This window comes from Pristis pectinata, chromosome 7 (genome assembly GCF_009764475.1).
Source record: "Pristis pectinata isolate sPriPec2 chromosome 7, sPriPec2.1.pri, whole genome shotgun sequence".
NCBI classification, from domain to species: Eukaryota; Metazoa; Chordata; class Chondrichthyes; order Rhinopristiformes; family Pristidae; genus Pristis; species Pristis pectinata.
Genome location: NC_067411.1, coordinates 39,708,237 through 39,725,991, shown reverse-complemented (window position 1 = coordinate 39,725,991; position 17,755 = coordinate 39,708,237). Strand labels below are relative to the sequence as shown.

At 44.0% G+C, this 17,755-nt stretch overlaps 1 protein-coding gene across 1 annotated transcript in view; it reads right to left on the bottom strand.

Annotated features, from left to right (window-relative positions):
• Nucleotides 1–6,543: 6,543 nt before the first annotated feature.
• LOC127572724 (cilia- and flagella-associated protein 95-like) overlaps nt 6,544–17,755 on the bottom strand; it is a 35,601-nt gene continuing 24,389 nt past the window's right edge. Inside the window, exons 4-5 of the mRNA XM_052020272.1 lie at nt 11,147–11,207; nt 6,544–6,937 (exon numbers count right to left, since the gene is read on the bottom strand). Of these exons, the coding sequence (XP_051876232.1) occupies nt 6,761–6,937; nt 11,147–11,207 (238 nt within the window). The 3' untranslated portion in view covers nt 6,544–6,760. The remainder of the gene's footprint in view (nt 6,938–11,146; nt 11,208–17,755) is intronic.

The following is a 17,755-nucleotide window of genomic DNA, read 5'->3' as shown; positions in this document are numbered from 1 at the left end:
GAGTCAGTGATGGCTTGGTAGTCAGTCTCTGGGTATGCACATGCACAATCATCATCTCCACAGTGCAGCTTGATGGTTGAATTTGGGGTGATCATGTTTCTGGAGTGGAGGCAACAGTGGTTAAACATCTATTCATCCCGTAGATTAATCCCAGTCTAGCTGTTGGAGGTAAGGTACAATATTGTGCTGGGAACAATTGCAAAGAGGGTTAGAATAATGATACAGCCTTGGTTGATCCCTGAGATTGGGTTTGTGGAGATGGAACTATGAACATTCATATCAGGTTTTAAAACGTCAACAGGACTACTGTCTGCTCCAGAGGCCTTGTTTTATAATTTGGCACAAGACCTTTTCATCCATACACCAACTGAAAATTATCAAATTATTGTATAATCTTACAGCACAAAAAGAATCAGCACACGACTCCTATGCAGGCTTTTTCTGAGGGCTATCTAATTGGACTATTTTTAAACTGTTTAGAAGAATAAGAGCTTCTCTCATTGAAACATTCAAGATTCTGAGAGGAGTGTTCAGGATAGAAGCTGAGAGGCTTACCCTCAGGCTGGAAAGTGCATAGAGTCATGGTCTCAAGTTTGCCATTTAGTTTACCAATGGCCATGAGGAGAAAAAATCTTTTTACACAGGTGGCTGCAAATCTTTGTAAGTCTCTCCTTCAAAGATGCTCAATTGTTGAGCAAATCTAGTGCTGAGATCAATGGATGTTTGGACACTGGGAGAATCTAGAGATGGAGAGGAGAGAATCAGTCATGATCTTACTGAACAATAGAGCAGTGTTGAAGGTCACTATGACCTACTCCCACTTCATTTTCTCCTGCTCCTTCTGCAACTTTGCATATTTTCCCCCTTCAAGTACTTATTCTTTTGAATAAGTGGATACTTCTCAATGAACTAAAACAAAGTATAATTAATGAACCATTTAACTACTAAAGTATTTTAAAAGCAGGAAGATCCATTTCCCTCATTTATCAGACAAGCAATGATGCTCCTTCAGAAGCCAAAGGTCCCTGGCAATAATTAAATGAAGTCCAAATTAGACTTTGACTCTGATCTCACACAGGTGCAGGCTGTCCCCAGGTAATGAACAGGTTCCATTTTTACAGACTGCTTCCATTAGTTGATTTTGTCCATAAGTCAGCAACTACACAAAAAACACTCGATATGGTAATCGTACCTCCACAGTATTGTAATGAATGGCATCAAAAGCACATAAGACTCGTAAGAAAGAAAAACTTAAAACTTTAAAAAATTTATACAACATGGTAATAGGCCCTTCTGGCCCAACAAGCCCACACTGCCCAATTACACCCACATTAACCTACTAACCCGTACATCTTTAGAATGTGGGAGGGAACCCGAGTATTCGGAGGAAAACCACATAGTCACGGGGAGAATGTGCAAACTCCTTACAGTGGCGGGAATTGAATCACTAAAAGTGGAGAGATAGAGGAAACTAGTTATGCCATTTGTAGGAATGAATGTATGTATGTACATCAGACTTTTGAAGTTAATAAAATTATGGCAGCTTGTTCATATGTAGGGGTGTCCATAAGTCAGCCTTTGAAACCTGAGATGGCCTGTAATCAGGGCAGAAACTTTATGGTCTGTTTTAGCTAAAATTTGTAGGGCTCTTGTATATTATAGGTGCACTACACCTTCTTTCTTTAAAGGCCATCAGTGAACCAGATGAATTTTCCATCTGTAGTTTCATAGCCAAGTTGTTATTTAATTATGTTATTTAATTAACTGAATTTAAGTTGGGGTCATCAGTCCAGGTCTCTGAATTACTGGTCCAATAAATTAACCACTATACCACCAAACCCAGAGACATGGAACCATATTGTTGGTACCTTCATTGCTGCTGTATTAAATCCGTTGAACTCCCTTCACAACAGCACTACATAGTGCTTCAAGAAAGCATCTCCTTAAGGATACAAAGAGATGGGGCAATACATGCTAGCCTTCCCTTGGCAGCAAGACCCATGTGCCAAGAATTATATATTTTTTAAAAATGGCTAGAATTGGCCTTGTTTATAGTATCTTCATTCATGCTCCTAAGCTGGAATGCAAGAGGCTGCAGGGGGTTGTGTATACAGCTCGGTCCATCATGGGCACAGCCCTCCCCATCATTGATGGGATCTACATCAGACGCTGCCTCAAGCAAATGGCATCTATCATCAAGGATCCCCACCACCCAGTTCATGCCTTCTTCTCACTGCTACTGTCAGGCAGAAAGTACAGAAGCCTGAAGTCCCACACCACCAGGTTCAAGAAGTTAATTTTCTACTAGCATCAGGTTCTTGATCCAACCTGCACAACCCTAACCCTATCTCCGCAACAGAACATCACAGGCCACCTCTTGCACTACCATGGTTTTGTCTCTGTGTCTGTTTTTTTGCACTAAGGTCTTGTTTTGCACAGTCTTTTTTATCTTGCTCCCTTCATTGTCCTGTATAATTTATATTCTTTGTGCTATCAGCACCTATGTGCCTGTGATGCTGCTGCAAGCAAATTTTTCACTGTACCTGTACCTCACTGTACTCGTGCACATGACAACAAACTCAACTTGACTCGCCTATTCTTGGTACTGGGTGCCATTAATAAATACTCTTCTCATCTCATAGCTGCCATGATCTGCCCCTTCACCAAACCACTCCTTAATATCAGAAATACCACAGGGTCATCTGAGGACTTTCAGCAGCAACACAAAGAACAAGAAAGATTTTTTTTTAAAAAGCTCAATGTTTTGCTAATTACCACTGTAGTGGCCAGATGTTAAATTACTATCCTCATTGACAATTAAAGGAAATCATGAATTTTTATAATGCCTTTCATGACCTCAAGATCATCAACAGCACTGTAGCCAGTGAAAGACTTCATGAAATGCAGTCATTGTCATTAAATAAAAAATCATGTAGGTTGATTTGCACCAAACATTCTTCCCCACCAGCAAATAGATAATGACCAGATAACCTGCTTTCTATGCTGCTGGTTGAGGGAAAACTATTAGCCAAAACATTGGGGATAGCTATCAGGTCTTCTTTTGCATTCATTTCAATGGGCAGACAGAGTCTCATTCAATGGATGTCACCCCCTAGATTCTGCCCTTATATCCCTAGAGTGGGACTTGCACCTTCTTAGATGCCAATGAACCGAAGGTGAAATTCAGAGATCGGATGCTATTAGGAATATCCCTCTATCTGAGCATCGTCGAAGAAAGAAAAGGATGAACCAGAAGGTGTTTCAGGCTCCATAGAAGGTATTGGACACCTATTCCTTCCACCAGTTTCCAACTTCAGGATTCATGGGCAGAGATGTCAAACTCTATCTGACACAAGTGTTGGAGGAGTGTGTGTACATCACCTCTATAGGTAGTGGCACTTGCTACAAATGACTTGTGATCACCTCTCTTGTATCCCTGCATGACCAGTGGGTATCAAGACAAAACATATCTCCTCCATTTTGGACACAACAGGGGAGTTATCAAGACAGAACTAACAATATGAAGCTAGTGGTATACATATCCAACTAGCAACCCAATCATCTGTTTTCTCAACTAATTGAGAAGGACTGAGAGGAACACAGGTATCTCCCATGTGCTGATAATTTTAAAATGAAGCTAAATAAAGAGAAGGCCTCAATGTCACCATGAGTTTCATAACTTTGCACATTAGCTGCCAATTCAATTCAGCTCGGGCTGTTAATTAGCAGTGCAGTTAAATTTTTAAGGAGCAAACAACAAACTGCTGGAGGAACTCAACAGGTCAGGCAACATCTGCATCCTCCTCCCCCCTCCTCCATCTGCCAATCACCCCTCCTCATCTGGATCCACCTAGCGCTTACCAACTCTTGCTCCACTACTTCCTCTCACCTCTTTATACTGGCCGTCTCCCCTCTGTCTTTCAGTCCAGATGAAGGGTGTCAACCTGAAACAATTTATTTTATTTTCGGAAAAAAACTACCCATTTCCCTCCCCAGATGCTGCCTGACCCACTGAGTTCCTCCAGCAGATTGTTTGTTGCTCCAGATTCCAGCATCTACAGTCTCTTGTGTCTCTAAGTTTTTAACAGCTTGACTTGTGTTCTTTCCATATCATTTAATGTTACCAGCTGTGAAAGAAAACAAAATTGGGCAATTACACTCCCATAAAAGGTAAGTTTATCAGAAACTGTAAAAATATTAGACAGAATTATTTTTTGGTTTCCTTCTTTTCTTCCTCTCTTTAATGCTACCTTTCTTCCTTTCTCCTTATTTCTCTTTCTGCACCTGATCAGATTGTAATTAACCTCCTTTCTCCATAATTTGTTTTTTTTCCCCACTCCTTAAATCTTACTGGTTAAGGGGATGCATTGTCATTCACTGAAGTCCTAGCTGCCTCATTGTTTTTATTTGGCCAAGCTTAGTTTACATTTCCAGTAAATTACAGACCAAAACATTTCAATCTGAGAAGTGATGGAAAATGTCTGAGTAACAATGGGACTTCCCAGCAACTTCCAGGACACCTTCTCCCTTAAGGCAGGCCACACTAGTTTAAATAAATATGGACAGCGAGCAGTGGAACCCTGTGTGAAGCTCAGCACAAGCTGTGGGCAACTTCCCATATTTGTTCCCTTACTCATCTATCAACATTTTGGCAGAGGAGGCAAAAAGCACCAAAAACGTGGAGCAAATGACATTAACAGCCTTCTCTGGTTTCAGTGGCTCGTGCTTAAATCATAAGAGAGAAGAACTTGCATTTATATGGCATTATTAACACAGGAGAACATCACATGAGCGCCTTCATGGAAACTTCAACAGGAGAGATGGACAATAGGTTTTCATGGTCCTCTGAAAGGAGGTCCAGTGAGGGAAATCTTATGGAAAGGGCCCAGGCAATACATGAGGGATGGAAATCTGGGAACTATTAGAGGTAAGAGTTGGAGAAATGTGTGGCTGAACATCATGCAAAAGAAAGCAAAAAATGTTCTCTTAGCTGAATTTTCCCAAATGACTTGGTACAAAAATTCCACTGTTAACCTTAACAAAACAAAGATGTAACTCTGTACCTTGAACTTTTTCTTATTAAGTGGCTACCCAGAAAAATGAAGTAAGTTTTCCACTGAGGAAATGGTGGTTTTTTTGCTTTGCTTCACAAGACTCAAGACATCAGCAAGCTTAGGCACGTCAGTATCTTATGGATCTCGAGGTCATGAGCAAGACCTGAATCAATTATAGGATACCAATTATTTGTTGTAGTAAAGAGAGGAACCGTGATTTCAAGGCTACAATCCCAGAGCCACCATGCAAAAAAAATGCACATGAATTGCTTCCCAGCAAGAATGTAGCCATTCCTTTAAATCTTGCCAAAGGAAGGGTGACGAAGTTCTGCTTGTTCTTTCTGGAGCAGAGCTGATGATTGGAGATGAAACAGAAGGGCTCTAGATCACAACTGGCCTTTCACAGAAACCTATGGTCAAACTGGATGCCTTTTAGCCCATTATATCCCTGCTGGGTGAGAAACAATTTGTTCAACTCTAGATTTATTTCCCTGTAGGTCACAAAACATCAAATGCTCATCCAGGTACTCTTTTTAAATGTGCTAATGGTTTCTGCATCCTTCACACTTTTAGGCAGCGAGTTTTAGACCCCCCTTTGGGTAAAGAAAACTATATAATCCCTTTGAATCCTTCTACCAATTACCCTAAATATATGGCCCCAAGTTACTGACATCTGTGCTAAGGAAAATAGCCATCTTGCATGGACCCCTCCTAACCTGTACACCCCAATTAAATCTCTCCTCAATTATGGGATGATTGAATTCACATGACAGCAAGGCATGCCTGCATTTTCACATCACACTCACAAACACTGCACCTCCCATACACTCACCCACCAACCACACATCCAGACCAATTACACACACAAATACCACACACCATCCACTAATGACACACATGCGCAAACACAGAGGCATAAACAATGCCCCACACATACACAGGGTATACAGACATCTACTAACCACGCAACCACACACACACACATAGAAGGACAAAGACAGCAGGCCCGAGTTTCACTCCAAATCTCTAATTTCGCTCCAAATCACGGTGACCTGACATGATTATAGAAAGTCATTCGTTCAACATCACTGGATCAAAATCTCCTGGGTCAATACTCCCTGGAATGGGAACACCTTCACCAGAGAATTAGCAGTTCAAAAAGGCAGCTCAGAAGGAACTGGAGGTGGACAGTGACATAATCGAGCAAAAAAAAAAGCTCAGGATCGCTAACTGTAAGGACAATATTCAGTGAGCAGATAGTATATATCTCTGGCACCCAAACCTTAATTTATTTACCAGTGACAACTGAGGCAGGCATTGTTACAAACCATTTAGCTTGTTCAACAGAATTTAAATCCAATTTTTAACAAGCTCTACTGAAGAACTGTTACTGACCAGCAATAAAACAACATGGACCATTCCAACTCATAAAGCCAAGATTCATAGGGGGTGCAGGAGGTGGAAGGGGAGGGTGAAGCGCTAGGAAATCAAATGGAATGTGGATTATACTAATTCTAAGGGTAGAAGTATTTTCTTAACTATGTGAGAAGGGGTAAGTTATGCCTTCATAATTTAGTCAGCAAAGAATTTCTATACATGATCAAAAATTATTAGAAACATATTAAAACAGTGACTAAACTAAAACACAGTCTGGCGCATGCAAAAATAGTAAAAGCTTTTTTTGATCAGATTAGTCTTCATGAGATTTAATTCAGGCGAGTAGGTATTGGGTTGGACGGTGGGAAGAGGATTCTCTTGAGTTCAGAGTTGGGGTAAATGCCACTCTCATCCAGCCAGGTGTTCCGGCCCCAGTGACGGTAATCATCCCTATCCACAAACTGTGAATGGCACTTCCTGAAATCAGCTATCTCTGGCACCTCTTCCTGCAGGGAGTGCGGAAAGGGAGAGGAAAGAGAATAAAAGAGAACATTGTTATTTTTGTATTCTAAATTCTAGAAAGAATGTAAGAAGAACATAAGAACATAGCTGCTGCCAAACAGCTCCAGTAATGCGGTTCGATCCTGACCTCAGGTCCTGTCTGCGTGGAGATCGCACATTCTCTTTGTGATGGCATGGCTTTCCTCTTGGTGCTACGGTTTTCTTCAAAGACATGCTGGTTGGTAAGTCAATTGGCTAAGTTACACCTTAGTATAGGTTGGTGGTAAGAGAATTGGGGAGCAGGGTGGGGAGGAGTGATGTATGGGTGAATGAGAAAGAATAGGTTACAGGAAAGTAAGTGGGGAATGGGACTGATGGGAATGCCCTGAGAGCTGGCACAGACTCAATGGGCTGAATGGCCTGCTTCCAATATTGTAAGAAAATAAATGAAAAGTTATCATAATATAAATAAATAAAAGAAATTGAAGAATGATTAGACCATTCAGCCCCTCATGCCTGCTTCACCATTAAATAAGAACATGGCTGATCTTTTACCTCAACACCAGTCTCTGCATTCTCCCTATATCCCTTGATAAGATAAGATTTTATTAGTCACGTGTACATCAAAACACACAGTGAAATACATCTTTCGCATAGAGTGTTCTGGGGGCAGCCCGCAAGTGTTGCCACTCTTCCAGCGCCAACATAGCATGCCCACAACTTCCTAACCCATACGTCTTTGGAATGTGGGAGGAAATATCAAAAAATCTTTTGACTTCTCTCAAGTATTATCAGTGGCTGAGCATCCAAAGCCAAAGGCAACACCAACCATGCATCTACCCTGATAAGCCCCTTAAAAAATTTGGACCCTTCAATGAGATCATGTCTCACTCTTCTAAATTCTAGGGATTATACGTCTGCTTAATCTCTTCCCGGGAATCAAACTACTGAACGTTTGCTGCACTCCCTCCATCACCGGTATATCCTTCCTTAGATAGAGGGACTAGATCTGTACACAATATTTCCAGAAGTGGTCCCACCAATGCCCTTATAATTGGAGAAAAACTTCCCTAATCTTGTACCCAAATCCTCTTACAACAAAAGCCCCCGACATACTATCCTGTTTGCCTTTCTAACTGCTTGTTGTACCCATATGTTAACATGCAGTGATTCGTGTACATGGACACCCAGTTTCCTCTGTACCCCAGGGTTAAATTTGTGCCTTCCAATCTGCAGGAACTGTTGTTGAAATTGCAGAATTTTGTAAGATGTGCATCCACTATCTTCAGAGCAATATCCTTTAAGATCCTTGGATGCAGGTCACCAGGACCTGGGGATTTATTGCCTTCCCATGCCATTAATATCTCCAATAGTGACACAATGCACAACCAGCAGAGCTGGAGGGGTAGGAATCTTTAGTCCGGATGCTTCATCTATCAAGAGGTAGATGGAAGACTCAGTGGGCCAAATGATCATATCCTGTCTGTTAACTTTGTCTACTTATGAGCCTCAAGAGTGCCTGCCACTTTCAGAGACAGAAAAAGAACTTGGTGGCCGGCTCTTTGTGTGTTTTGACTTCATCAATGCCTGCACGGCAAAATAAATGCTCAGCAATATAATAATGACACTATTCTTCTATCATGCCACAGGTTGACCAGGATGATACTGGAGATAAAAGGGTTGATTTACAAAGACAGATTCCATAGACTAAATAGCAATCCCTCAGATATTGGAGATTAAGGAATAATCTCATCAAACTGTTTAAAATAATCTCAGAATGTAACAGAGTTGACAGTGAGAAAATATTTCCTCTGGTGATGTGGGATGGATGGGTGGTGGGCATAAAAAGGCATAATTTTTAAAACCTGTGCCAGGTCATTCAGGAGGGATGTTAGGAAGCACAACTGCATGCAAAGAGTTGTGGAAACCTGGAACTCTTTTTTTTAATTTTATTTACAGCATGGTAACAGGCCCTTCCGGCCCAATGACTCCGCGCCACCCATTTTAAACCCAAATTAACCTACCCGTACGTCTTTGCAATGTGGGAGGAAACCGGAGCACCCAGAGGAAACCCACACAGACACGAGAGAACGTACAAACTCCTTACAGACAGTGACGGGAATCGAACCCCGATTGCTGGCGCTGTAATAGCGTCGTGCTAACCGCTACGCTACCGTGCCGGCTGCTGAGGTTTGTTAGATTGACAGTCAGGCAAAGGGTATTAGGAGTCATAGAATTAAGACAGGTAGATTGAATTAGCCAGGATCTAACTGCGTGTTGGAACAGTTTTGGGTGGGGTGGGGAGTTGCTAAATGGCCTCTTCCTATTCCTGTACCAACCTTCAATGGTGTGACATTCTGGTGTTGCGACATTTGCAAATATTATTGTGTTTACTTTGAGGTGTCTGAGGGGGAGGGGTGAGCAAAGGGCAATTGGAGGAGACTGAGAGGAAGGGGTGAGCAAAAACAATCTGAGGCAAAGGTGAATGAGAGAAGGGGGTTTGAGGAGTCTAAGACAGAGGGGACTGATTGAAGGACAGTGTGAGGGATCTGAGGGAAGGAGGTGAGCAAAGAGAGGTCTAAGATAGAAGAAGGAAGTGAAGGGCAGTTTGAGGAATCAGAGATTGTGGGTGGAGAGTGAAGTGGGGATGGAGGGTCTGAGAGAGAGGGCTATGGGGGTTGAAGGAAGTGAGGTCTGAGGGAGAGGGGACAAAGAAGGTGGGTGACAGAGAGAGGGTTAAGGAAGTGGACTGAGGAAGGGAAGATTAGGGGAAGCGTAGACAGATTAGGTTGGGGAGGGTGAGGAAGTGGGCCCAAGGTATGGCAAGAATGTGTGTTTGTGTCAACGTGTGTGTGTATGCTTGTGTGCACACGTGCACATATTTGCATGCGCTAAGTCAATGTGATAGAGGCTAGTCTTTGATTGTCTTGGATTTCCTTGCCATTGGGCCTAGACCTTGCTCTGTCATGACCACTGGTGTACAACAGTGACCATCTTCCACTCCTCACAATACTGGAGTAGGAGCAAGTTATCTTCAACCCCAAGGAACACCAAGGGAGATGTAACCACATTAGTTAAATATTTTTCTTCAAGTTTTCAGGGGCATTTGTTAAAATTTCCAAAAGCCAGGAGGGCAAGGAAATAAACTGATGACAAAATCAATGGGAAATTGAAGGTGGTGGAAGGGTCTGCAGGACAGAAACCAAGTCTGGAAGGAGCTTCAATCCATCAGTCCACTTGGCTCAGACACTCAGCCTCCAACTTGACAGTTCCCCAACCCCGTATTGCCCTTTCTATCTCCTACCCAAGACTCACAAACAGGACAGCCCTGGAAGGCCCATTGTTTCTGCCTGCTCTTGCCCCACTGAACTTAAAAAAAAGCAGTCCAGATGAAGTGTCTCGACCCGAAACATCAACTGTCCATTTCCCTCCACAGACAATACCAGACCCACTGAGTTCCTCTAGCAGTTTGTTTTTTTTTAACTAAGGAACACTTCTCTGTTATTCAAAAAATTGCCATGGGATCTTTTACATCCAGGTTGGACCTCAAATTAAACATCTTGTCAAAAAGAATATACTTGCAAAGACTCAGTCTTTGCTCCCTGCTGCGATGAGAGGCTCCCCTGGGTTTGTACTGTTCTAGAGTGGGTCTTGAACCCATGAGCATTCTAATTCAGAGATGAGGGTGCTTCCTATCAAGTCACAGCTTCAATGTGAGTTTAGGATTCTTGTTCAACAAGTGTACTGACAATGTTTCATTGATTGTCATGAGATAGTTAACAGTCATGTGACCCAAGAGGCTTTACATTTACAAGGAGCAGAAACAAAACTGGATGGAACAATAATTTTATGTGGATTAAAAAAAAGGCCTGTCTATCCAAAGCAGCACTGGCACAGTAAGATTAACCAGGTTCAAAGGAATATAGTGGTACAGTACAGTAGTTTCCTTTTCTTTTTAGCTTTTAAGCATAAAAAATTCCATTTGGCAATGCTGAGATGGAAAAGATTACAGAGGTGCCTAATCACTTGTGTCATAGTGGTCTGACAGATGACGGTGGCCAGTTTCTGCTAGCTATTAAGCACAGTAGTTCAAACAGATGCCAAGATAACCAACAGGGTGACATATGGAAAAATAAATTCCTATATTTAGCAAACATTCACAAGAAAGTTATTAATATAAGGAACAAAATTTGCAGGAATTGCTTCAAACTTACAGAACTCGGAGTATAATGGTAAGGCGGAGAGAAGTCATAAGTGTATGTTGTTTCCAGAAACCTGGGGAATTTAAAGAAAAAATGTAAAGCAATTAACAAAACAAAAATTATGAAATGTTGTATAAGGTATGCATGGCTGACATCTGTTTGTATGAATATGTAATTTTCCATACTGTATTTCAAAAGACCTTTTTGCCTGGACCACAGAAAGTTTTGAAGAAAAGCTGGGTGTAATTTTTTTTCACTTTCTCAACAAAATTTAATCCTACATGGAAATAAAAATGGGTTTTCCCTCAATATTCCATATTTTTGGTTGCCGTATCTTGTGATTGGATATTGCTGGAAATCCAGCCCTCATTACTTGTGAATCAAGCTCTTCAGTTATGAGTCAACTGAAGATCTGGAGTCACGTATAATTTGATGCAGTAATGATAGAGCATTCCTTCCTTGAAAGACATTGATGAACTAGATGGGATTTTACAACAGAACAATCAATGCATGGATCACAGTTTCACTAGCTTTTTATTGTACTGTAGCGACTCACCGTCCGAGCAAGCGAACGGGCTCGGTGGTCAGGTCGCGCGTCGTCGGAGCAGCGAGGTCCAAGATGGCATTGGGCCTTCATCTTCCCCGAGCGACAGGGAGAACCCGCGCGCGGGAAAGGTTTGATGACGTAGCGTATACGTCATTTCCGTTTTCGGTGGGCGGGAACAGTCTCTCTTAAAAGGCCCGCGCAAGGTGGGAAAATAAACCAGTTCTTGTTCTGAAACCCATCGACTAGTGTCTTGTTTTCACATCACAGTAGCAGCCGCTACATTGGTGACCCCGACGGTCCGAACGGATTTTGGACCCGCACAATGGATGACAACGCAGCAGCCAACACAGTGGCACTCAAGCTGCCCACCTTTTGGACGCTTCGTCCCAGCGTCTGGTTCGACCAGGCCGAAGCACAATTCCACCTTCGGCAGATCACCTCCGACTCCACAAAGTACTACCATGTGGTCAGCTCTCTGGACCAGGAGACAGCCGCCCAGGTCGGAGACTTCATCCAGTCGCCTCCGGAGGAGGATAAGTACCCAGCTTTCAAAGACCTTCTGATTCGGACCTTCGGCCTCTCCCGTCGCGAGCGCGCCGCCCGCCTGCTTTATCTCAATGGCCTGGGGGACAGATCCCCATCCGTCCTAATGAATGAGATGCTGGCATTGGCTGAGGGACACAAGCCCTGCCTAATGTTCAAACAGGCCTTCCTCGAACAATTACCCGATGACATTCACCTGCTGTTGGCCGACGCCGATTTCAGCAACCCACGTGAGGTAGCTGCCCGGGCAAATGTCCTGTGGAAGGCTAAACGCGAGAGTGGTTCATCCGTCGGCCAAATCGCCAGGCCGCGAGCCCAACGCCTGCCTAAACCAGTCCCAGCAACCGAGCGACCACACCCCAGAAACACAGATGATGACACTGGCGACCAGCTGTGTTTCTACCATCAGAGGTGGGGAGCAGAGGCCCGTTGATGCCGCCCACCCTGCAAGGTTTCAGGGAAACGCCAGGGCCAGCCACCGCTGACGGCTACAATGGCTGGCCGCCGACACAACCTCCTATTCGTTTGGGACAAGCAGTCCAGGCAGCGTTTCCTCGTCGATACTGGAGCAGAGATCAGTATTTTGCCCCCGACCGGCCGTGACACTCGTAACAGGCAACAAGGTCCTGTACTCAATGCCGCGAACGACACAACGATACGGACTTTCGGTACCCGTACACTTCAATTACAATTCGGCGACAGCCGTTTTACCTGGACCTTTACCCTTGCCCGATCACTCCTAGGAGCCGATTTCCTTCGGGCCCACAACCTGTTAGTCGACCTGCGAGAGAAGCAGCTAGTCCACTCCAGAACTTTCCAAACCTACCCCCTGGGAGAAGCCAGCCTACCAGCCCTGCGCCTGGACTCCGTTTCCCTGTCTGGCAATGAGTTCACCAAGCTCCTAGCCGAGTTCCCATCAGTTTTGGCACCTCAGTTTACAAATTCTATGCCCAAACACGGGGTGTGGCACCACATCATTACCACAGGGCCACCCTTTCATGCCCGAGCACGACGACTACCTTCGTCGCATGGAGGAGCTGGGGATCGTTCGCAGGTCAGACAGCCCCTGGGCCTCCCCCCTGCACATGGTCCCCAAAGCCACTGGCGGGTGGAGGCCCTGCGGCGACTACCACAGCTGCACACCACCACGGCCTACCACCCTCAATCAAACAGGTTAGTGGTACATTTCCACCGCTATCTAAAATCAGCCTTGATGGCCCGCCTGAAGGGTCCTAACTGGCTCGACAAACTGCCTTGGGTCCTGCTCAACATACGCACTGCCCCCAAGGAAGACCTCCACGCTTCGTCAGCCAAACTCATGTACGGGGTGCCCCTGGTCGTCCCAGGAGATTTCATACCCGCCCTTCGGGGCCAAGAGGAACAACCCACAGCAGTCCTGGAAAGACTGCACGAGAGGCTCGGCAACTTAGCACCGATTCCCACTTCGCGGCATAGTCAAGCCCCATCCTGTGAGCCCAAGGAACTACGAGACTGTAAGTTCGTTTTCGTTCGCAGGGGCACACCTCGGGCACCGTTGCAGCGACCATAAGAGGAGCTGTTCCGAGTCATCAGGAATAATGGGTCCACCTTTATTTTGGACATTGGGGGCAAGGAAGAGGTCTTCACGACGGACCGCCTCAAACCGGCCCGTTTAGATCTACAACAACCGGTCGAGGTTCCAGCACTGCGACGCAGAGGCCGACCTCCTAAGCAACGGCTAACACAGCCTGCGGACCTTGGGGACCGTATCGCCGGTTCGGGGGGGGGGGGTTGTCTAGCGACCCACCGTCCGAGCAAGTGAACCGGCTCAGCAGTCGGGTCGCACATCGTCGGAGCGGCGAGGCCCAAGATAGCAGTGGGCCTTCCTCTTCCCCGAGCGACAGGGAGAACCCGCACACGGGAAAGGTTTGATCACGTAGCACGTACGTCATTTCTGTTTTCAGTGGGCGGGAACAGTCTCTCTTAAAAGGCCCGCGCAAGGCGGGAAAATAAACCAGTTCTTGCTCCGAAACCCATTGACTAGTGTCTTGTTTTCACATTGCAGTAGCAGCCGCTACAGTACATTTATTTATCTAAACAAATTCAGATTCCCAACCACCACAGTTGTCCATGTCTCTGGATAACAGGTAAACTATCATACTGTACCGATGGAATGTCGCACCTGACAAATATCCCAACCTTGTATTTTGTTGTGCAGTCTGGTTGCTCCAATATACTCCCAAAACCAATTAATTCCACATGTTGCATTACTCGAATCTACTGTGCTCTCAATGGGTGAATTCAGGAAAAAGGTCACTCCTTCATTGGGGGAGGTAAAAAAAAGGAATAGAAGAACACAGGGTTAGGAGGAGGTCATTGTACTCTGTTCCCCCAATTGATTAGCTTATGTCTCTAATTCAAAGGCTGTGCCTGCTTGTTCTGGACTTCCTCATGAGAGGAAATAGCTCCTCTCTAACGACTGGGCAAATGTAGGTGAATTCCTGACTGCACAAGGCTGGGATCAAGCTAATGCCTCAAATCTTGAAAGAAAAAAATACTGCAAGTTATGCAAATCATAGGCAGATCATGTGGAGAGAGACCTTTCTCCACAGTTGCTGCCACACCTGCTGAGTTTTTCAAGCAGCGTCTGTTTTATGCTAGAGTTCATGATTGGAAGAGATCAGGTGAGATGTGAGAATAATCATGCAAAGAGATACAGTACACGTTCTTCCAACCATACCTTCCAGCAAAGAACGTATAGTTTATTGTATACTGTTAATGTGATCACTGAACCGAGAAGAGATGTCTGAACAGGACATCATACATCTTGTAAAGAATGTAACTTGTGAAAGCAGTCTTGAATAAGAGGCAAACACACCTGAAGTGCAGTTTTTCCAAAGTAGCACTACCTTCTCCTGATAATGGAACCATTGGACCGGGGTGGGCAGGGAAAAGGATATGGAGGGAGTTGTGATGAGGCTGTGGGTGCAGCATCTGTGTAAGGCTGGAAGTTCCCAGAACATAATAAAATACAACTTAACGTCTCCCCAAGTTCAAAGGTAACTCAGATAATCAAAATACATAATACACCTTCATCGTACTATTTTACATAGAATCATGATACTAGAATGTTTTTCTGCAATGGAACTCTCTGATCCTCACTACTGGTTCCAGCATTGGCATTATTAACTATATCATATGAAGCAGAGACCTTCCCATAGGCTTTGATCAAATCACCTTTAACTCGCTGGATACCTATTTTTGTAATCTCTCTTTGTAACTTAATCCTTCGATTCCCGGTACCACCTTGGTAAATTGATACTGGGCTTACTCCAAGACAACAGACCTTCCTAAAGTGCTCGGAATAACTCATATGTTCCAGTTGTGGTCCAACCAGGGCTTGATATGGCTGCAGTGAAGATAACACTTGAATTGCAGGGGCATAGAACGCTATGGGCCAAGTACTGGAAGACAGAATTAATACAGGTGGGTGCCCACTGATTAGCACGGACGTAGTGGGCCGCATGGCCTGTTTCCATGCTGTATGACTCTATGAGTCTATCACATGAGGAAAATAGAAACAGAAGGATATTTTGATAGAGAGATAAAGAGGGTGGGAGGAGGCTCATGTGGAGCATGAATCAGTTGGGCTGAAGGATGTTTCAGTATTCTAAAATTTGTTGTTCTGTTTACATGAAGGAAAAAAAATGGAACAACATTTGTTATTCTCCAAAAGAAAGCATTCCACTAATCAAGGCTGTACTCATTACAAATATTAAGGTCTTAGAGAAAGTGCAGAGGAGATTTACTACAATAGTACAAGGGAGAAGGGACTTCAGTTATTAGGAGAGATTGGGGTTGTCTCCCTATAGCAGAGAATGCCAGAGGGAGAGTTAGCAGAGGTTTATAAAGTCATGAAGAACTTTGACAAGGTAAATAAGAAGAAACTATTTCTCATGGCAGAAGGGTCTGTAACCACACGACATAGATTTAAGCTGATTGACAATAGTATCAGAGGGGAGATGAAGTATAGATTTTACACAGTAAATTAATTTGACCTGGAACATGCCGTCTGATGACTTCATCAACTTCTTGTCACCTCACTTCTAGCATTTTCTGTTTTTCACAGATTTCCAGCATCTGCTTTTCTTTTGATTTTCCTTTGCCACTTCACTTCCAGGAATACCAGCCTTGAAGAAGTCCTGATCCTCTCTCCAAAGGGACTTCCATCTGGCTCTTTTGCCTTGTTCACCCTCAGTGGTTTTTATGTTTCCCTTCTTGTCTTCTATAAGGTGTTGACCAAAATTTACTTTCACAGCCACATTGTTCCTCAGCAAGTGTCTCTGGCTCCAACTCATCCCACGTGGAATCCAATTGATTCACAATTTAGAACCACCGAGGATCACAGGTATGTTCATACTATCCAGGCACTGTTCTCATCACATTCAGTGGTCCAGGCTTACTGCCAAACACCAGCACCACCATGCTCTTGAGCTCTCTCTGCAGAACCAATTCACTCTATCTCAAAGCCTTTGTGGTCTGCAGTTCCACTTCATTCTTAGCTACATTTGACGCTGCATCAGAACACCTTTTTCCTTCCTTTCAGACATAAAAGATCACAAACTGTTGAATTCCAATACCCCTCCTGATCTTTCTCCCTCTTTGCTTTACTCTCACCCCATCTCTCCCCAAGTCCCACTGCCTATTTTATTTTCATTATCTCTTCTGATCTTCCCCTCTCAGATCCCGAACAAACACCTTTGTACCCCTACATCCTCATTTTCATGAATTCTGATGTTGAAATCTTCTGCTGCCTTCATTTCCATGACCATTGCTTTGGCCAGGACTCTTCACTCCAGATTACAGACCAGTCTTCAGAATTCCCAATCCATCTCCCTCCAGCCTCTTACCCTCTCTAAACCTATTCATTGCTAACTGCTGATGGGGCATTGAATACCTTTATTTTCCAATTCTCCTTACTCACTCTAAGCAAACCCTCTTCCTATCTTACAGCTCTGTTCACTAAGAACCAACCCTAATATCAACATCTAACCTTCCAAAAAGGATGATGCCTCTGTGGTTCAGCAAACACCTCTATCTCACAGAAACCAAACGTCAGCTCTCAGAGACCTCCTCATACCACCTTCTAGACAATGACCACACCACTGACAATCAGGTCATTGTCTCCCACTCTGTTGCAGACATCATTTCCTTCTCTCCACAGCCTCCATCCTCACAGTCACCCAATCTCTGTATCCATCTCCCACCCAAGATTCACAAGCAGGACTGTTCTAATTCATCCAACAAGAATCAGGCTGACTGATTTTCTTTTATTATTTATTCATATTTTGGGATGTGGGCATTGCTGGCAAGGCTAGTATTTATTGCCCACCCTTAATTGCCCTTGAGAGTCACCTTCTTGAACCCTTGAGAGCCACCTTCTTAATGCGGCTTTGTAGAAATTCCAGGAATAAATTTGAATCTGTTAGACAAGTTGTGTGGCAAGGCCAATATTTATTGCCAATCCTTAGGTTCTAATGAGAAGATGGAGG